The sequence below is a fragment of the Pavona decussata genome, unplaced genomic scaffold, assembly GCF_977016875.1.
Source record: "Pavona decussata unplaced genomic scaffold, jaPavDecu1.1 SCAFFOLD_11, whole genome shotgun sequence".
Classification (NCBI taxonomy): Eukaryota; Metazoa; Cnidaria; class Anthozoa; order Scleractinia; family Agariciidae; genus Pavona; species Pavona decussata.
Window position 1 is genome coordinate 95,095 of NW_028145434.1, and position 19,322 is coordinate 114,416.

Here is a 19,322-nt window from a genome sequence, read left to right on the forward strand (position 1 = left end):
TTCTGAACATAGCAACTATTTTGATGAGCATGGTCTTTTCGTAGTTCCACGGGCTAGTTTGCGGTTAAAAATCTATTTCTGACGCGATGAAATGCACAACGGGCGTGAAGCGCTGTCGTGTTCGATGAATTTATTTCCCACGGAAAATTATTTTACCGCGGCCACAAAACGTGTAATTTCTTCAATGCAATCTTTCACAAAAAAAGATTTCTGGAAGAAAGGGAAAAGATTCTGGAGAGATAGTTCTGCATCAGTGAATATTGATGAACATTGCAGTTGAAATTTGATCATGCACGCATATTTTTTCCGATGTATGCAAATTTTTTTCAGACGACGCCAGACAGTCTGACGTCATTGCGGACACCTTGAACTAAATATACAAACATACATATATATAAATATATTTTTCGCTCGAATTCGCGCGGCTTAGCTCCACTCGGGCCGGCTCGGCCCGACAAATTTATTAACCTCGCTTCGCGAGGAAAAATTCGCTACCAGCTTTCTGATACCGCGGGAGTGATAAAGGTACCTCTTTCGAGCGGCCCTTCCCTCGCTCACGATCGCGCCGTTGACGTGACAGTAACGCAAATTTACGAGCGCAAGATGATACCCTGGATAACGTTACGTCTCATGAGACTAGCGCATGACTTCCGCGCAGAAAACACACAATTCGTCGAAGCTATGAAGGCGATAAACGTATCTGTACTGGTCGCTTTCATTGTCTACCAGGCAGTGCTAGTGTTAGCAGGTAAGGCTAAAAGTATTTTGTCCTGTCGTCAAAATTATGCGTAACGAGAAAGAGTTGGCTACCATCGGTTGGCAAGGAACGGTTCATTTCGTTGAACATCGGTTCGGAAGTAAATATGATCGCGTCAGAAAGTCGGATTACAATGTGAAGAAATACTCGCCTTTTCTTTGGTGTTTTGTCACCTAAAACGTTAGTAACATAGAAATACCCGTTTTCTTTTCGAAGGGACGTAAAACTTCGTTAAGAGAGAAAAATATTTAAGGTTAGCTTACTGCGAGGATTTTCGGAAGCAACAGCCCTCGTAAATCGTGTAAATTCGGAGAATATCGATCTGTTCCGTAAAATTCTCTTCGACTTAAAATTCAGCTAAAGATATCTCTTATATAAAATAAATATCTCTTTTAGAGTCCTGAAAATGCGTGTATATGTTGTAGTTAATTTTTATCTCAGTTATTTTTTTAGTTTTCCTTTGTTGTTATGGATGGTAATGAGTGTAAAGGAAAACTAAAAATTAACTGATATAAAAAATTAACTACAACATAGACGTCAGGAAATAGAAGACGTCTAAAACGCAAGCTGAGTTCATAGATTCTACGACTTGTATTTTGAATCAAGTATACATATACGAAAAATTAGGATTCTTTTTAATTTACCCCTTGTTTGGAAATTATGTCAGTGCAGTTCCTAAACTTAATGATAAGCTCTTATTAGAAGGCGGTTTCTACGTTGTCCAGAAAACATTTCTCGAATCTGTTTACTTCATTTTCGCTCCGGAAGTCTTCCGCTCTCTTTGGTCCGGAACTTCGTATCGACTCATTTCCGCCAAGAATGGCCGATGATTAGCTATTTTCCCCTTGTGGTGATATTTGTGGCGCGGTTTTACTGTCCAAATTCAACATTGCAAAACAAAACGTTTCTAAATCAAGCAACGTGTATACAAATCGAGCAGCGTCAAAATTCAACATAGCAAATCGAGCATCATTTACACAGCAGGCTTGATTTGTTGACGTCTGCTGTGTGATTTGCAATGTTGAATTTTGACATTATAAACGCGCCATAGATATTTACATGTTTATGCCTGTGTGTGGGGAAAACCATAGGATTTCGTTGTTTTGACGGCCCTCCAATGCGTTTCCGAGATGCAGTCGTCTGAGTTGGAAAATTAAACCGAGCTCGCCGCCGTTACGCAGAGAAGGTTATGAATTTGTAATCTCATTAGTCGACAAAACAAAACAACACTTTATTAAAAAATAGACAGTTACAAGGTGTTTATATACCTACCCGCAAATAGCGGAAGCTAGTCGAGGCTGGCAGGTATGTTTATACTAAACTAAATACAAATACATTTGGTGTTTACAACTGAGTTGACTAAAATAAAAATTAAGTCGAGTCAAGTTAAGTTAAGTCGAGTTTCCTTTCGAGACGTAACATAAATACATGTATATGATATAGACTAGCGTATAGCGGCTTTGAGAAGTGTTCTATTTCGAGTTCCTATTGGTTAATTGTGTTGTTCAGATTTGTCGTGATTGGGCATAGTACTGATTTCTTTTGTTTTGGTTTTTTAGTGGTTTCGCGTTTGTACTGCTCTCTGTAATTGGTTGGCAAAACTCGCGCCACCTCCTCAGTAATGAGAAACAAAACCGATCGTGGCTTTCTTGCCTTGTGTTTTCCTGTGCTTGGCACCAGTTTCATGTATTTGCTTTGGATTCTGATTGGTTCATAATCCATTGCGCTGTTTACGTCTGTTATGATTGGCCAGAGGAATTAATTTGGTTTTGGTTTTTCGATACTCAATTTTAATTGAGTAATAATTTTAATTATTAAAATAATAGCTTTGTAACGCTCAATTGAACACTTATCTATTAATTTTTACACCCCTTTTTACTTTCTACAGGGAAGATATTTAAATTGCACTAAAATAATGAAGTTTATACCCAGGCAAAAATAAAAAGCGTTGAGACTTGTACGTTATACACTTCTCTTGAACGTACTGTAGTCATGATTATTAAGAGCATATCGTTTTGATTATTTTTCACAGGAAGGACAAGCGATCTCATTCCTTACCTCGATGCTCTCCAGTTCCGCAATGGTCCTTCGTTTGTGTATGCAAATCAAGACTTTGGCTGGCAGCAGTTTTGTGGATTGTACGCTGAGCCTGAAAATGTTTCCACCATACGCTTTGGCTGGGACTCATTGAATCTCCAAAGTTACTTATATCAGAACCCAGGGGATCCAAAGGAACAGCAGTCACCTCCCATAGGCATGCGCAGTGCTGTACCTCTGGGTGGTCTTGGTATGGCAAAGAACCAAACCCTAATCTAGAAGAGTTAAAATGCTAAATTTAAATAAAACTGAAAATGGTCTGGAGTGCTGATTATTTAAAATTGTTTCAAAACGTTACGTCGAAATACAGATATATTAGATAACTTTCTTAACACCCTATCTGGCATATTCTGATCTTTGACAGCATAATACTTCATGTTACATTCTCCATTTCTCTTTAGGCACAGGATCCTTTGAGCTCCGTGCAGATGGCTCTATCCATGAATGGACAATTGAGAACCAGTCTCCTGCCGGCTCGGCCAAACTGAACTACGTGGCTCTGGATCTAGCTGTGTTTGGTGTTCGTGTGAAAAGTGGAGCCTCAAGTATAGCAAAACTACTGCGCACCCACCCACCCACGGGGTACCCAGGTAACGAAGAGCTTTTGTGAGGAATATATATTCAAGAGGAATATAAGGTGTTTATTTAAGCATTCTGGTGTATCAGTAATTTCAAACACTAACATAATTATTCGAGACAGCTCTTTTGCATCGGGATTAAACGAACAAAGTTACAGCTGGAAGATTAAAGCTAATTAATATGTACTGCTTTTGTCATGGAATACTGTTTTGTAAATAGCAATTGTTTCCCCTTCCAATTGTTGTTCAGGGTTTATTTTTTCTTTTTTTTTTTCCATGAAGGAGAACCGTTAGCAACTTAATGGTAACAGATTTGTACTTTTCACTCCAACAGGTGTCAATTCTATTGGATATTCTGGCTCGTACCCAGTCTCCAAAATTACCATTAACGACCAACAGTTTGGAAACGTCAAGCTAGACCTGTTTGCTTTTTCGGCCTTGAAACCACGTGATTCCAAAACATCTGCTACCCCAGCGATTGCGTTTACGCTACGCATACAAAATCCTACCCAGAATTCCGCTCAAGTTTCATTTATGCTTAACCTACCATTGGGCATTCAACCTGACACAGCAAGACTTGGAGAGCCAAGTGCAAGCTTTACGGATTCAAGTCTAAATGCCACTAAGTGCTCAGAAATCTGTGTTGCTAGCAAGGAATGCATGTCATGGCAAATGGTGACAAGCAACAAGACATGTCAATTGTTCAATGGTGTGCCTCTTCACGTCTGGCATCCGGGCATTACGTCCGGCCAAAAGGTCACGTGGACAGCTCACGATTCTATGCTGACGCTCAACAAAATTGGAAACTATCCCCAAAGCGGCAACACCACTATTGTAACTGACAAGGAAGCTAGTTCTTCATTCACTGTAGGCAACAGTTTTGCAGAAATTTGGGAGCAATTTAACAAATATGGTTACCTGACGTCATCGTCCAAATCATTTGGAAACGGTTTGTATGGCGCTGCATCTGTTAAAGTTACCGTCGAGCCTGGGAAAGAGACAACACTCACAATGGTGCTCGGCTGGTTTTACCCCAATAGAGATTTCACAGGTATGCAATCCATGTGATTGTCAAGAGTCAATATGGGGCTGTCTGGGTAACAGACAACGGAGAGCGATTTCGGAACAAGTAGTTCCATTCCTTAAATTTCTTCACCCACCTAAAGCTTCATTGTAAACTTCAGGTCTTTAGGCTGAAGCTTTATACCGTAACAGAAGTTAGAGGGAAGTGATGATATGCTTGAAAGATGTTTAAGTTTTTCTAAATTTGAAAAAATATGTTGAAATAATTAAATGTACAACCTGACTTCAAATGTAACTTCAACTTTGTAACGTTTTCTTAATTCAGCGGAGATTGTTGGTAACTACTACAGCAACCTCTTCAAATCCAGCGAGGACGCAGCATTGTATTTGTCAAGTGACCTGCCCGCCAGTCTCCAAGCCATTTCTGCGTGGCACGCTTCAATGATAGTTGACACTAAAAGTGACTCGGTCCAGACCCTTCCAGTGTGGTTGCAGGATGTCCTGGTGAATGGGTTAAGTTTCTGGCGCAGTGGGTTGTATTTGCATGACGGACGATGGCGTCAGTTCGAGGCTCTAGACTGCATTGATGTTGATTCTGTTCATAATGATTTCCAACGTGAGATCCCTTATGTTTTGTTTTATCCTGACCTGGTTGAGAGTGTTATGCGAGCTTGGGCCAGGTTCCAGAGTAAAGATGGTCATATTTTGGAAACATTAGTTACGGGTTGTCAGTCCAACACAGGAAAAATGGACAGGTGTGTTTATTGCTTTATGCGTCTAGGCTACTAGCTTTGTTTCCTCTAAGGAAAACCTTATTTACCCCAAACAAGTGACTAAAAAAAAAAAAGAGAAAAAAAAAAACACCAAACAAATGAGTCGCTGCCTTCGTTACATCACCGAGCTGAAGGAGCTAAAAGGTGACACAATTGCAAGGTTCAAATGTGATACAACTCCCACATACAGCTAGGACCAGCATTGTAATATCTTTTCTTACTTACTGTGCGAAAGCCTGCATGTAATATTGCCTAGTTCCTAGGCCTCTCTCAGTCTTTCATTTCTGTCAATCCGTTTCGGGTCACGTGATCCGAGTCAAAAAGTGGCCCTTCGCCTCGGTTACGTCACCGTAATGAAATTGATCGTGTGGGCCTAGGGGAAAGCCATACAGAGACTAGACAATATGTAATTTTCAAGGTACAAGTCAGGGATCCGTTTCCCTGAACTCCGAATAATTTTCTGGTCAAATACGCTTTCTGTTGATGAGGACATATAAGGTGCTCAACGTTTTAGCTGACAAAATTATTGAAACGCGATTTTATGGTAATCACAATATCTAATATTGGGTACTCCTTTGTTACTCTTGTTTACACAGTGCCCCTCCATATCAGCGTATCATGGGTGACGTCACTACGGTATTCATAACAGAAACGTACCACATTTACCAGTGGACCAACAACAGCGAATTCTTGAAAGACATGTGGCCGCACGTGGTGAATGCAGTCGACTGGATAATTGGCGATGGCACGAATGGAACTGGCTTACCTCACAGACAACAGTGTACATACGATCTCCTGGGGCTCAATCAATACGATCACTTTACATTCAACAGTTTCATGTATTTACTAGCTCTGCGTGCGACTCAGGAACTGAGTATAATTATGGAAGACGAAGATTTATTGAAAAAAGCTACAACTGCGCTGCAAATTGCAAAGGATCGAATCTCGGAAGAACTGTGGAGCGAAGAAGACGGGTACTATCACGCATGGTGGGATGCAAAGCTGGGTTCTCCTTCGTGGCTTATGAGTGATTCACTCTATGGACAAGTGTGGGCTTACACTCTGGGATTAGGAGACCTGGACGATCCTAACAGGTGAGGATTCTACTTGTTCTAATTTCTTTTTATGCTAAACTGACGTATTACTATACTTCATTGAAAAGTTCCCCGGAAGCTTTTTTAAATTTTCGTGCGTTTTTTTCAACGTCAAAAAAGCTAGCTTAAATTTTTGAACAGTTCGCTTTTTGCAATTTTCTCTCATCTCATGTATCACTAACTTCTTTTCGCCAGTGAGGGGTTGACGGTTTTTTCAGTTCTCTGGACACTAAAGGGCAGACTCGTACCCAGTCGCCACGAATATGTTTGTGGGGCGAGAGAAGATTGGACACGAGAGTGGCCCGCGTCAATCCACTCTGGTATCCAATCCTCTCTCGTCCCACAAGGAAATCACATACCGAGTGGGTACGAGTCTGTCCAAGGGGCGGTTAATCGAGGAGACGCGATATAGGAATGAGCGTCATTATTCTGTTCTTTATAGACTAAGATCACATTTGATGAAGGAACTTGAAATCAACGATACTCCATATGGTCTGCGAGTGATGGCTACTGACCACCCGGTTAATAAGAGCGTGGGAAAATGTCCTGAGGATATTTCCACCCGCAAACTAGACCAGCTAGTGGGAGTACACGAGTCCATCTGGATGGGGGGCAGTCCTGATTGGACAGCGCTGCAGCTTCATTTAGGTAGGCTGAGAAAAGACAGATTTAAATACGATGGAGTAGAAAACAACAATAACAACAACAACAAAAAAGAAAAAGGAAAGAAAGAAGGCAAAACGCAACAGCATCCGATACGACACAATAAGATGTTACCAAAAAACCCTTTTGCTAACCCATATATAACAAACCTTCTATTAAAGGCTCTATTACTTGGGTCGTCGCGAAAACTTGTCATGGGGAGATTTTTTCAGAAATAGCACCGCTTAGTAATTATTCGTGGTTACAAGGACAAACCTATTTTTCGCGTTAAAATTATTTCGTATGTGCCGAACTGGTAGCCTGCGAGAACAGACGTATTTCGCGACTTCTGTTTCGTCCGCCACGCCGCGTCTAACAAACCACTTAACAGTTTTCTTCATGGCAGTGACTGGCTTCTTCTTCACTAGAACAAATGTAACGAAAGAAAAATACAGAATTAATAAACGCGAACAGAAAAAGTGAACGTACAACAATCGAACAAGAAATCAAACCAAAAATTCACAAGCGAAATATAACTACTTACAAGATCTGTACGGCTACTCCGGATAAACAACAACTGCTTACAAGGGCGGAATACAGAACGAATACAAAGCTTTTATACTAATTTGAAACGAAAAGAATAGGCCTAACGAAGTTACGAACTAAACAATAAACGATTACGTAACGCGACCCCGAGAAACTAACTTGCTAGAAAAACCCGTATATAAACTAAATTCCAAAAAGCTAAACTAAAACGCGATGACAAATATTTGCATTGATTAGTCAACAATAAGAAAAAACAAAAATTTTAATTCTCGTGGCTACAGCTGTCTTTGCTTTTACATTTTTCACTTTCATCCTGAATTTGACATCTACGAAAGTTTTCTAAGACAACAGGCAAAAGGATAAACATAATTCGGTTGCCTTTCTTTCTGAATGGAGTTCAATTTCATTGGATATGTTTTCTCTTCAAATCAGTACATTACCACCTGTTATGTTCTAGATACTGTATGCTTCTAGGGATGATAATGTTGCTGCTGATGCATGGAGTTTCTATCATTTCATTTCAGGTTTCGACCCGCAAAAGGCCTTATTGCAAGCAGAGAAAGCCATCGATCACGTGCGTTCTAGCCTCAACGACGAGTGGAATTTCCACGGACTCTACTCGGGGGCTGGATACGGATTGGATGGTCTCCCATATTGCACCTCGCACTACGCCTTTCACATGGTGCTATGGCATATCCCTTTTGCTCTCTCGGGCCAGTTCTTCTCGGCGCCAAAGGCTACACTTACATTTGACCCCAAGTTTCCTTGTCCATACAAGGTCCCTTTCTATACATCTTTTGCCACAGGAACTTTACAATGCGCCCCAATTCAAAGAAACAACCAAGAGGCAATGAAGTTCGAAATCGTGTCCACCTCAGGTGATATATACCTGCAATACCTTGAGGTCAGCGGGTTTCGTTATCCCACTGCTGTCACGCTGACACAAGGCAAACCTGTCACGTGGAGCTCACATTCAGCTGACGAGTACTTCCTATTTTGAACTATTGTTTATTACTGATTTATAATTGATTAATCAAGATTAATTAATTGATGGTTTGAATGTGACGTCATGGCGGTCATGTTGGTGTACAGGAACAATAAGATTTTTCTCCTCTGGGAATTTACTGCTATTTTTATGCAAACTATATGAACAAATTTTCTTTTGTTTTGTCCACCAACATGGCGGCAACGCAAACCACCTATATTTTTATAAAGAACGAAATTATCCGACAAAAAGTTTTTATGCTGCCTTAGTAAAATGTCAAGCAACGCAAACCGATCATGTGTATCTCGCATTAGCTGTAATGATTTGCCTGTTTGTATTATTTTTAATTAGTGATTAACTCTTTGAGGATTTCTTTAAAGAATTAACGTAACTTTTATTTTTGACCTTGTGAGCAATTTTTTTTATGCTGCCTTAAAAGAATTCCAAACGAGAAACCGATCACGGTGACCTCACAATAATTATGAAATGTTTTGTCAGTTTGAAATAGTTTATTAATGATTTATTAGTTTAGTGATCAGTTAAGTCTCTAAAGATAATTTGTAAGAAATAACGAAGTCATTAACTTTGTGTTGCCTCAATAAAATGCGAAATTTTGTGGTGGTGTCTAATGGTGGATGTCACAATTTATTTTCATTGGAGTGGACACTTCATGTGTTAGTAAGTAAACAATCTCTAACAGTGCTGTTTCTAACTTTGTTATTTAACTTGGTGGGAGGGGGGGCGCAGGATAAGTGGAAGTAGCTGTTATTCGTATGGGAAGGTATGGGTGAATTTTTATTTCAGTTTTGTTTATTTAATTTATATTTATTTTATTTCTACTGACTTAAGTCATAATTGACGGCGCACACTCTTGCAGTTAGCGTAAATGATTTACATGGAAATGTTATTGTTATCGAATTTACCCAATGTAAACAGGCCTGTAGACATCAGGCACTTAGAAAAGATCGAAAGAGAGAGAAAAAGGAATTAAAACAAGAAATCAAATGCCCCCTCCTCCCTCCCCCTGGAAAGGATGGGAAGGGATTCGAACTGCACAATATTTATCGCATCCCTTTACCTCACAAATCTCCAAAAAATAAAAAAAAGAGAAGTTATGAGTTGTCGCACTATTCAAATGTGTTGGCATTTTGGGATCAATATTGAATCTCCAAGAAATAAAAGTGAAACCAGAGAAACATTTGTAGCAATGATACAAATCGAAAACTGACTCACCTTCAAGTTAGCGGCCAAAAAGGTAAAATTATTCTTGAGATCGATCCCACTGATGAGATGCACTTTACGAATGGTTTAATAACGGACCGACTAAAAAATAAAAAAATAACAGACCGACTTCTGATTTTTACCAATAAAAAAAAAGTGATTCACCCCCTCACTCTGTTGCCTCAAATGTGAAAATATACTTACTTCCCCAAATAAGATCGAAGGGATTACCGATTTACTAATACACCAATACTGCATGTATTGGACAACCCACTTGAAATTTCAACCATAAATTTAAAGGCCCCTGTTTGTTTGTTTACCCAACTGATTTTACTGGTTTTATTGGTCAAGCAATAAGACCGTGACTGCGTTAACCTGCGAAGAAGCGCAGCTAGTGGGATTTTGAGCGAGTATCGGTCGCCGGAAATATAACCTTTTCTAGTCTCTGTAGATATTTTGTCGGTCATCACTAGCCGCCGAGGGTCTCACGAGGAAGTGAGAATCTACCCTGCGTAAAATAAACGTCCGATCGGCTTCCCCTGGAGATAAATCGAGTGACATTTTACCGGTTCGTGCGCGGAATATAAAAGTATTAAAGCAGGTGACCCGCGCCTCGGGTAAGTCTCCGTTGACAGCAAGATGATACCGTGGAGGATATTATTTTGGACCGGATGATCACTAAGAAGGAAGACTGAATCTGAAGGCGCATAAAATCCATTGAAACTATGAAAATGATGAGAGTATTCCTGCTGGTCGGTTCCATAGTTTACCAAGCAATGCAGGTTTTAGCAGGTAAGGCCAAATGCTCTTTATCTTGCCTTTAAATTATGAATTACGAGATGTCTGAAATTATAAAGGACTCGGCTTCTGTGACATGAGGTTTTTTTCTATTTCACTCTATGACAAGGATATAGCTTTGGTTTCTGCGTTACTCAGAATAATGAACACTTTGATTAGACGTGTTAAAGGAAATCTCCATTGTTGAAATAAGTTGACGTTAAATTGTTGAAACTACGATATTATTTTACATTCTGTTGGAAAACATGGAAATAATATTTCTGTGTCGGACAAAACAAGATTTGATTATCGTTCATTTTCGCTTTTAAATTTCCCGGGCGCCGCGATGTTGGAATTCATGACGTAATACGGTTGTTAAATGGATTGTTTCACACAAAAACCCCAAATGGTAGCCTCCTTTGCAAACGTTTCGGTCCCATTCTCCCTAGGGAGAATGGGACCGACACAAACAACGTCTGCAAAGGAGGCTACCCAAATGGCGGCGCGCGGGAAATTTAAAAGCGAAAATAGACCATAATTATATCCCATGCTATTTCTGCTTTTCGTACTAAAATTTAGAATTAAGGCATTTCCAGCAATTTAACGTCAAACTTTTTTGTCAGAGTGGAGATTCCCTTTAAACGTTTAATTAAAATTCGCTTGAAGGGAAAATAAGTAAAACCTTCGTTTTTACTTGCTGAATCTTTTGTATACAACCCACTCACGTGAAAGCGCACTCAGATCGGTTGAAAGCTATGTTTAAATTTTTCATGTCTTTCATAAGAAAAAGCTAACCTACGCCAAAAATAAAATCTTTTGGTTTTATATGTTGTACAATCAATCAATCAATCAATCAATCAATCAACTTTATTTATCCACGGTAGAATTAAAGCTAGAAAGCTTATGGGGCCGTGCCAAAAAGAAGAAAAAGATAAAAATACAAAACTACCATCATTATCATCATAAAATCAGTAACTAATTTACATACTACAATATTACAAGTAATTGAAATAGCATCGGGGTATTTACATCTCAAGATCATAACAACAATGATTCAAAATTTCTTGACCCTCGCTCTACCACTTGATCCATATCTCAGATAAGTACAAAATCTAATCATAAGTATACAATATCTGTGTCTATATGTTGTATGGTGGAAGGCGACCTCGGCTGAAAAGTTCAGTTCTCTAAGATCTGATGATTACCAAGCCTTCTTCAGAGAGGTGGGGTGGGGGGAGGGGGGTTTGGCAGAAATCCCGTTGAATGTACTGTAGTTGTCGTTACTCCTTTACCCGATGCTGTTTTCAATGATCTCACAGGAAAGAAAAGGGAACTTATCCCTTGTCTCGACGCTCTCCAGTTCCGCAATGGTCCTTCGTTTGTGTATGCAAATCAAAGTTTTGGTTGGCAGCGGTTTTGTGGACTGTATGTTGAAGCTGGAAACGTTTCCACCATACGCTATGGCTGGGATGCGCTGGAGCAATGGAGTTACCTGTTTGAGAATCCAGGGGATCCGAAGAAGCAGCGGTCCCCTCCAAAAGGCATGCGCAGTGCTGTTCCGTTAGGTGGCCTTGGTAAGGCAAACACGGAATTCCAACCTTGTTCCCAACGCCAATTTGGGAGCAACAGGATTGTTCCCAGATTGTCGCACTCGTTTCAGGCTCCTTAGCCCACTGTTAGTCGGCAGGAGAGACTTAAGCTACTGGTGAAAAGAAAGAGCCGTAAACTGGGCAGGCAATTAAAAAAATATTTTTTCGATCTCTCCAGGTGACCAACCGCTGGCCGAAGAGCCTAAGGACTCTGTGTAAGAGATTGTGGTCGGAGAAACCAGTGCATTTTTAACACCAAAGGTGCCTTTGACAAGTCCAAACATTGCCCATTCTTGAACACAAGGAACTACTAAAAGGAAGCCAAACTCTTTTCAGTCTCGTGAGGGGATTGGGATGAGGGTTTACGTGTTCCATTCGCTTTCCTGCCTATTTCATGTTGGTTTTTCATCTGCAGAGTAATTTTTTATTGATTTTCTTTTTCTTTTCTTTGAACTGTGCGTCACAGTGAAGTCTCAATGATCTTTTTCGTTACAGCAAGTCCCGGGCCCTAATTTGTTTTCCGCTCATCATTCTACTCCATTATTTTTGCACTCAACAACATTACGAGGAACAACGCATGGTGCAATCTAGACATTGGGCCCGAAGGTCTTCATTTTCCTCGTTTCCATTATAGATCGCTTCTTTTTTTCTTCCAGAATCCACTTATTTGTGAACGAAAGAATCAGAGAGACAAGGAGAATGCTGAAAACAAAAACCGTAGACATGTCACCCTACAAGAGGGGTCACAGAAGCCAATATAATTGGAAGCCGTGCAAAGTTATCAGTAATAACTGTCTTTGCTGATGACACAAACTTATCATTATAATAATTTCATCTGGCATTGCGGCGTTTTTTGCGGGTAAAATGGAAAATTCAGCGGGCTAAAATATATTTTAGCCCGCTGCTCTAAGCCAATGAAAAACTAGAACATAACGTAGCCAGCCAATCAGAGCTGGAAACTATTCAACCGTTCGCGCCGTTTTCTTGCTTGTTTGACTGGAAGCGCTGCCATCTGCAAATTAAATTGTTTTGAGCAACAAAATGGCTGAAAAACCTAACGAAGGAACAAATTCCCAGTAGTTTCAGCTAGCTAGAGAAAAGGACTTACAGAAACTCGTGGGTGATAGTGGAAATAATGCCTGTAGTAGCTCCATGGCCGGCGTCGAGGTGAAGGTAAACAGTTTGTCTTCGTCGAGCGAAACCCTCTCAGTTTACCACTTGCACAATTAATTTTAACACTTGCAAGTGACCATGTCTTCGCTGCTCACAAAATTCTGTCATTTTCCCTTTGAAAACTTAGAAGCAATATTCTCTCGACAAATTTTGCGGCGTTCTGTCGAAGTTTAAAGCTTATGCGACAATGAATATTTTTGTACAATGAAACAACTGTAAAATAAACCCCGACGCGACGCTGGCTGCGTTCAAGATATCTCTTACTGTGCTGTATTTGATTTCTTTTCTGAATGCCCTCTGAAATTATTATAATAGTAATAGAGTTGATGTTCTTGGGCGTAAATATGTTTTTGGCCCTTCTCAAAACTCATTTTAATAAAATTTTAATAAAATTATTTAATAAAAACTTAACTAGTGAGCAGCACTCTGCGAACTGTAGTTGTATAACTTCTATATTTCTCCTACGCGTTTCGTGTGACTAGCGCACACTTCGTCAGGGAGTTTAACAATACAACATGATGTGCCTGTATATATACCTAACTCATGTTTAGAGTTTACATATTTTCGTAAAAACACACCTACGGAATTGCATATAGGAAAGACAAACCCCGCGGGGCCCACAGTTTTAGCTAAAACTGTGGGCCCCAGAATTATATCACGCACAAAGTATGTCACGCCTTGCCGAAATCTACCGCCCGTTTCCTAGACGCATTACCGCGGGGTTTGTCTTTCCTATATGCAATTCCGTAGGTGTGTTTTTACGAAAATATGTAAACTCTAAGCGTGAGTTAGGTATATATACAGGCACATCATGTTGTATTGTTAAACTCCCTGCCAAAGTGTGTGCTAGTCACAGGAAACGCGTAGGAGAAATATAGAAGTTATACAACTACAGTTCGCAGAGTGCTGCTCACTAGTTTGGTTTTTATTAAATTGTTTTTATTAAATAATTTTATTAAATTGAGCTTGAGTCGGGCCAAAAACGTATTTACTCCCGCGAACACCAACTCTATTGTTATAATAGAAAGAGTTTTATAAACCGGTAACGCAAACCATTCAAGTCAGAAGCATCTGTATGTGACATATCATATTCTCCATTTCTCTTAAGGCACGGGATCCTTTGAGCTCCGTGCAGATGGCTCTATTCATGAATGGACAATTGAGAACCAGTCTCCTGCTGGCTCGGCCAAACTGAACTACGTGGCTGTGGATCTAGCTGTGTTTGGTGTTCGTGTGCAAAGAGGGGCCTCAAGCATAGCAAAACTACTGCGCACCCACCCACCCATGGGATATCCAGGTAATAGAATCAATCGCGTTTGGCTTATTAGAAATCACATTTATTTCATATACCAAACGCTCGACATTCAAATCCTAGAAGTATGCGGGATGTTTGTCCCATGAACCTAGTTTAATGGCCTTGGCTCCCACGAGTCTCCTGTAGCTCAGTGGTAGAGCATCCGAACTAGTAATAGGAAGGTCTTAGGTTCGACTCCTGATAGGAGTACTCGGATTTCTTTTTTCCGAGTATGCCTGTGTCACTTTCTAGAATAATACATCATTCTCATTCATTCACCAGGCTGGAAATATTCCATCACATTTATTTCATAAAGATAATATTACAGCATTGAAGTTAAAACTAACATGTGATTCCTTTGTCATACTCCATATTGAGATATTTTATAGCCATGGTAAACTGTTCTGTAAATAGGAATCATTCCCCTCTACTTTCGTTCATCAAGTATTTTTCTACTATTTGCAGAACGAAGAAGTGTTATTAACTTGATCTTTAAGTCATTGTCAAACAACCCAACAGATCTGCTCTTTTCACTTCAACAGGTGTCTATTCTATAGGATATTCTGGCTCGTACCCAGTTTCCAAACTTACCATTAACGACCAACGGTTTCGTGGTGTCAAACTAGACCTTTTCGCTTTCTCGGCCTTAAAACCACGTGATTCCAAAACATCTGCTACCCCAGCGATTGCGTTTACGTTACGTGTCAAAAATCCCACCAAACATTCTGCTAAAGTTTCATTCATGTTGAACCTACCATTGGGCATTCAACCTGACACAGCAAGACTTGGAGAGCCGAGTGCAAGCTTTACGGATTCAAGTCTAAGTGCCACTAAGTGCTCAGAAATCTGTGTCGCTAACAAGGAATGCATGTCATGGCAAATGGTGACAAGCAACAAGACATGTCAATTGTTCAATGATGTGCCTCTTCACGTCTGGTATCCGGGCGTTACGTCTGGCCAAAAGGGTACATGGACAGCTCATAATTCGATGCTGACGCTCAACAGAACTGGAAATTATCCCCAAAGTGGCAACACCACTATTGTAACTGACGAGGAAGCTAGTTCTTCATTTATGGTCGGCAACAGTTTTGCAGAAATTTGGAAGCAATTTAACAAACATGGTTACCTGGTGTCATCATCCAAATCATTTGGAAACGGTTGGTATGGCGCTGCATCAGTTAATGTCACTGTGGAGCCTGGAAAAGAAAAAACACTCACAATGGTGCTCGGCTGGTTTTATCCCAATAGAGATTTTACAGGTATGCGATCCATATGATTGTCAAGAGTCGGTGTGGGGCTGTTTGGGTAATAGAACTACATGGTCCGAAATCGCTACTGAACTTTGCTTACCCTTCTTGACAGTAGATTTCAGGTATACTATAACAAAGAAACAGGGCAATGATAATTTGCTTTCCCTGTTACAAAGTATAGTGAACTAATTGAATATGCAAGCTCTCTTCAATTATTGTACCTTCTCATGTTTTCTTTATTCAGCGGAGATTGTTGGTAATTACTACAGCAACCTCTTCAAATCCAGCGAGGACGCAGCTTTGTACTTGGCACGTGACCTGCCCTCCATTTTGCAAGCCATTTCTGCGTGGCACGCTTCAATGATAGTTGACACTAAAAGGGACTCGGTGAAGACCCTCCCGGTGTGGTTACAGGATGTCCTGGTGAATGGGTTAAGTTTCTGGCGCAGTGGGTTGTATTTGCGTGACGGGCGATGGCGTCAGTTCGAGGCTTTGGACTGCATTGATGTTGATTCTGTTCATAATGATTTCCAACGTGAGATCCCTTATGTTTTGTTTTATCCTGACCTGGTTGAGAGTGTCATGCGAGCCTGGGCTAAGTTCCAGAGTGACGACGGTCATATTGTGGAAACACTAGCTAGGGGTTGTCAGTCCCCAACAAGAAAAATGGACAGGTTTGGCTATTGCCTTGTGCACCCATACCAGTAACTAGGTTGTGAAACGAATGTTTGGTGGTAAGGTAATTTGGCCATCGTAAAGAGATTCGAGTTCTCATATTTCGAGCGTTAGCCCTTCGTCAGAGGGAAGGGCTAACGCTCGAAACGTCAGCACCCCCTCCCCACCGACAAAGCACCATTATTTTTAAAACTAACCCCCTTATCAGTTAGCAAAGAGCTTTTTATTGTCTGGTGCATCGAAGTACCAAACTAGGGTTCCTGGATCACTCCCAATATCAGTGGAATTAATATCGCGACATATTTGTGCTAGTTTTATGCGTTAGGAGTACTAAGCGGAGTTGGATAATAATTGCATGTTACTCTTGTTTATGCAGTGGTCCCCCGAATCAGCGTATCATGGGTGACGTCACTACAGTATTCATAACAGAAACGTACCACATTTACCAGTGGACCAATGACAGCGAATTCTTGAAAGACATGTGGCCGCACGTGGTGAGAGCAGTCGACTGGATGATTGGAGATGGCACGAATGGGACTGGCTTACCTTACAGACAACAATGCACATACGATCAGTTGTGGCTCAGTGAATACGATCACAATACATTCAACAGTTTCTTGTATGTGCTGGCTCTGCGCGCGGCCCAGGAGCTGAGTAAGATTATGGACGATGAGGATTTATTGAAAAAAGTTACAACTACATTGGAAATCGCGAATGATCGAATCTCGGAAGAACTGTGGAGCAAAGAAGACGGCTACTATCACGCATGGTGGGATGCAAAGCTGGGTTCTCCGTCGTGGCTCATGAGTGATTCACTCTATGGACAAGTGTGGGCTTACACTCTGGGGTTAGGACACCTGGACGATCCTGACAGGTGAGGATTCTACTTCTGGGTTGAGATTTACTTTTGAGAGATGATACTCCATTCCGAGTGATAGGTGTTGGTTACACTGTGGCGTTCTCGTTGTTTACGTTAAACTGAGGTAATACTGCGTTTCTTTGAACAAATGCAGTATTTCCGTGTAAATAGTCGTCGCTACTCCACTGTCTCTAGGCTCAGATCTCATTTGAAGAAGGAACTTGAAATGAACGATACGCCATATGGTCTGCGAGTGATGGCCACTGACCACCCCACTAACAAGAGCGTGGGCTTATGTCCTGAGGATATCACCACTTATAAACTGAACGAGCTGGTGGCACTATACGAGTCCATCTGGATGGGCGCCAGTCCTGACTGGACAACGCTGCAGATTCACTTAGGTAGGTTGATACAAGACCTAACCCATACATAACTAGCCTCCTGTGCATCTGTTTTGTGGGTGGTCAAGGAAAGCATATCACGGAGAGGTTTTTTTAGAGACGTTTAATTTTGGAGCAACATTTTGAAACAAAACCTAGCGAAGTTAGTAGGGAACAACGTTTTGCCGTCCTTCATTGTCAAGTTCAAAATGTCAGTGTCAAATGCGGTGAAGCATTTATGAATATAATTATCTATAATTATAAATATAAACTGTTGAAATTTATGGACCTTGTGGGATAAAGATTTTACGCTGCTTTAATAAATGTTTTTTTTTTTATTTTTTTTGGCCGGAAATAACAAACAATTTCTCCACTTGGGCTCGGTTGGATATGAGATGATAGATAGCCAACGAGGTGCGTAACGAGTTGGTTGTTATTTAGGCTTATTTGAACCACTTAGCAATTACTCATTACTGCCAAGCTCTCCAAGTACTGAAGGTACGACGTTCATACGAACAAAATGAATAAACTTTTTATCATAGTGCGCTGACGCTCCATAAAAACTTTGAATTTGCTCATTTTACGTTGTTTTAAAAAGAGTTGCAAGGAAACACTCATGTGATATGACGCAATTTCTTTTGTAGCGCTCTCGCTGCAGCCGTGGTTGCTCAGGTTCCCTTATGAAGGGCCACGGTGTCCATTTTCGGACTTACATATATTGAGTCAAGTGTGGTTTTGTTGTTTCCTTAGACACGAATTTGTACTCTACATAGCCATGAGAGGACGAAACCACGCGCACTTACCGTCCGTTGTCCCTCACAAAATCCTAAGAAAACTTTTCTAACGATTTTTGAGAGGTTATCTGGAGTAATGGTGGCGCTCCAGGTTCGTTCAGCAAGGCGTCATAAGCCCTCTACTTCATGACTGAAATATTTTGAATTTAAACTAGAAAGGCACAGTCTGTCTAATCAGGTGTGTAAACATGGGACAGCGACCCATTAACATTATCCTAGGAAGTGGGGTCAAGACAAAATGTCGAAACAGCTAATCCAAATAATCCAACCAAGAAAAGACGGGAAGAAGAAAACTATTAGCCTCAGGGAGACCACGTTTACATAAAGTGAGGGCGCCTCTCTCACATTAATACCCAACGCATTCTGTACATCTGCAGAAAATTTTAAGGCTGTCCAGTGTCTTCACCTACAAGTAGGAACAGAGGATTGTGATACCTTTGCGATGGCCAGGTGTCCTCCCATCAGAAGAGACCACGCCTACACATAGCGGGGCGCCTCTTTCGCAGTAATACCCAGCAGAAAAATTTAATATTGTCCAATGTCCCCACCTTCAAGCAGTAACAGAGTATAAGGGTAACATTGCGATGGCTTAGCATTCCATGAAAAAGGAATCCATGTAGTTGCTGATTTAAGGTCTGGCACTGTTGGCCGCTTGTGGCCTCTCAGCGACGTTACGTTGAAGAACCAAACAATTTAAAAATTTCAGATAACTTTTTGAAAGAGTTAAAAAAAAAGAGCACAAGAACTCTATATAATTCGCATAGCTAAACGGATGTGAGACTGACCCAGGTAAAATAACATAACCGTTGCTACAG

General features: G+C 40.7%; 2 protein-coding genes across 2 annotated transcripts; both read left to right on the forward strand.

Annotated features, from left to right (window-relative positions):
* Nucleotides 1–603: 603 nt before the first annotated feature.
* On the forward strand, nt 604–9,119 carry LOC146488035 (uncharacterized). The gene is made up of 8 exons (XM_085120873.1): nt 604–748; nt 2,790–3,044; nt 3,256–3,444; nt 3,767–4,483; nt 4,781–5,210; nt 5,825–6,322; nt 6,765–6,970; nt 8,035–9,119. Exons 1-8 carry the CDS (start codon nt 604–606, stop codon nt 8,508–8,510), a joined length of 2,916 nt encoding a protein of 971 aa, XP_084976999.1. The 3' UTR covers nt 8,511–9,119.
* An 882-nt stretch (nt 9,120–10,001) lies between these two features.
* Nucleotides 10,002–17,853, forward strand: LOC146488036 (uncharacterized). The gene is made up of 7 exons (XM_085119613.1): nt 10,002–10,508; nt 11,813–12,067; nt 14,364–14,552; nt 15,092–15,808; nt 16,044–16,473; nt 16,851–17,348; nt 17,529–17,853. Exons 1-7 carry the CDS (start codon nt 10,442–10,444, stop codon nt 17,764–17,766), a joined length of 2,394 nt encoding a protein of 797 aa, XP_084975739.1. The 5' UTR covers nt 10,002–10,441; the 3' UTR covers nt 17,767–17,853.
* The last annotated feature ends 1,469 nt before the right edge of the window (nt 17,854–19,322 follow it).

Coding starts and splice junctions, on each gene's coding strand:
- LOC146488035 (XM_085120873.1), top strand. CDS start 604: ATGATACCCTGGATAACGTTACGTCTCATGAGACTAGCGCATGACTTC. Junction 4,484..4,780: donor CCCCAATAGAGATTTCACAG/GTATGCAATCCA, acceptor TTCTTAATTCAG/CGGAGATTGTTGGTAACTAC. Junction 5,211..5,824: donor AACACAGGAAAAATGGACAG/GTGTGTTTATTG, acceptor TTGTTTACACAG/TGCCCCTCCATATCAGCGTA.
- LOC146488036 (XM_085119613.1), top strand. CDS start 10,442: ATGAAAATGATGAGAGTATTCCTGCTGGTCGGTTCCATAGTTTACCAA. Junction 14,553..15,091: donor CCCACCCATGGGATATCCAG/GTAATAGAATCA, acceptor TCACTTCAACAG/GTGTCTATTCTATAGGATAT. Junction 16,474..16,850: donor CCAACAAGAAAAATGGACAG/GTTTGGCTATTG, acceptor TTGTTTATGCAG/TGGTCCCCCGAATCAGCGTA.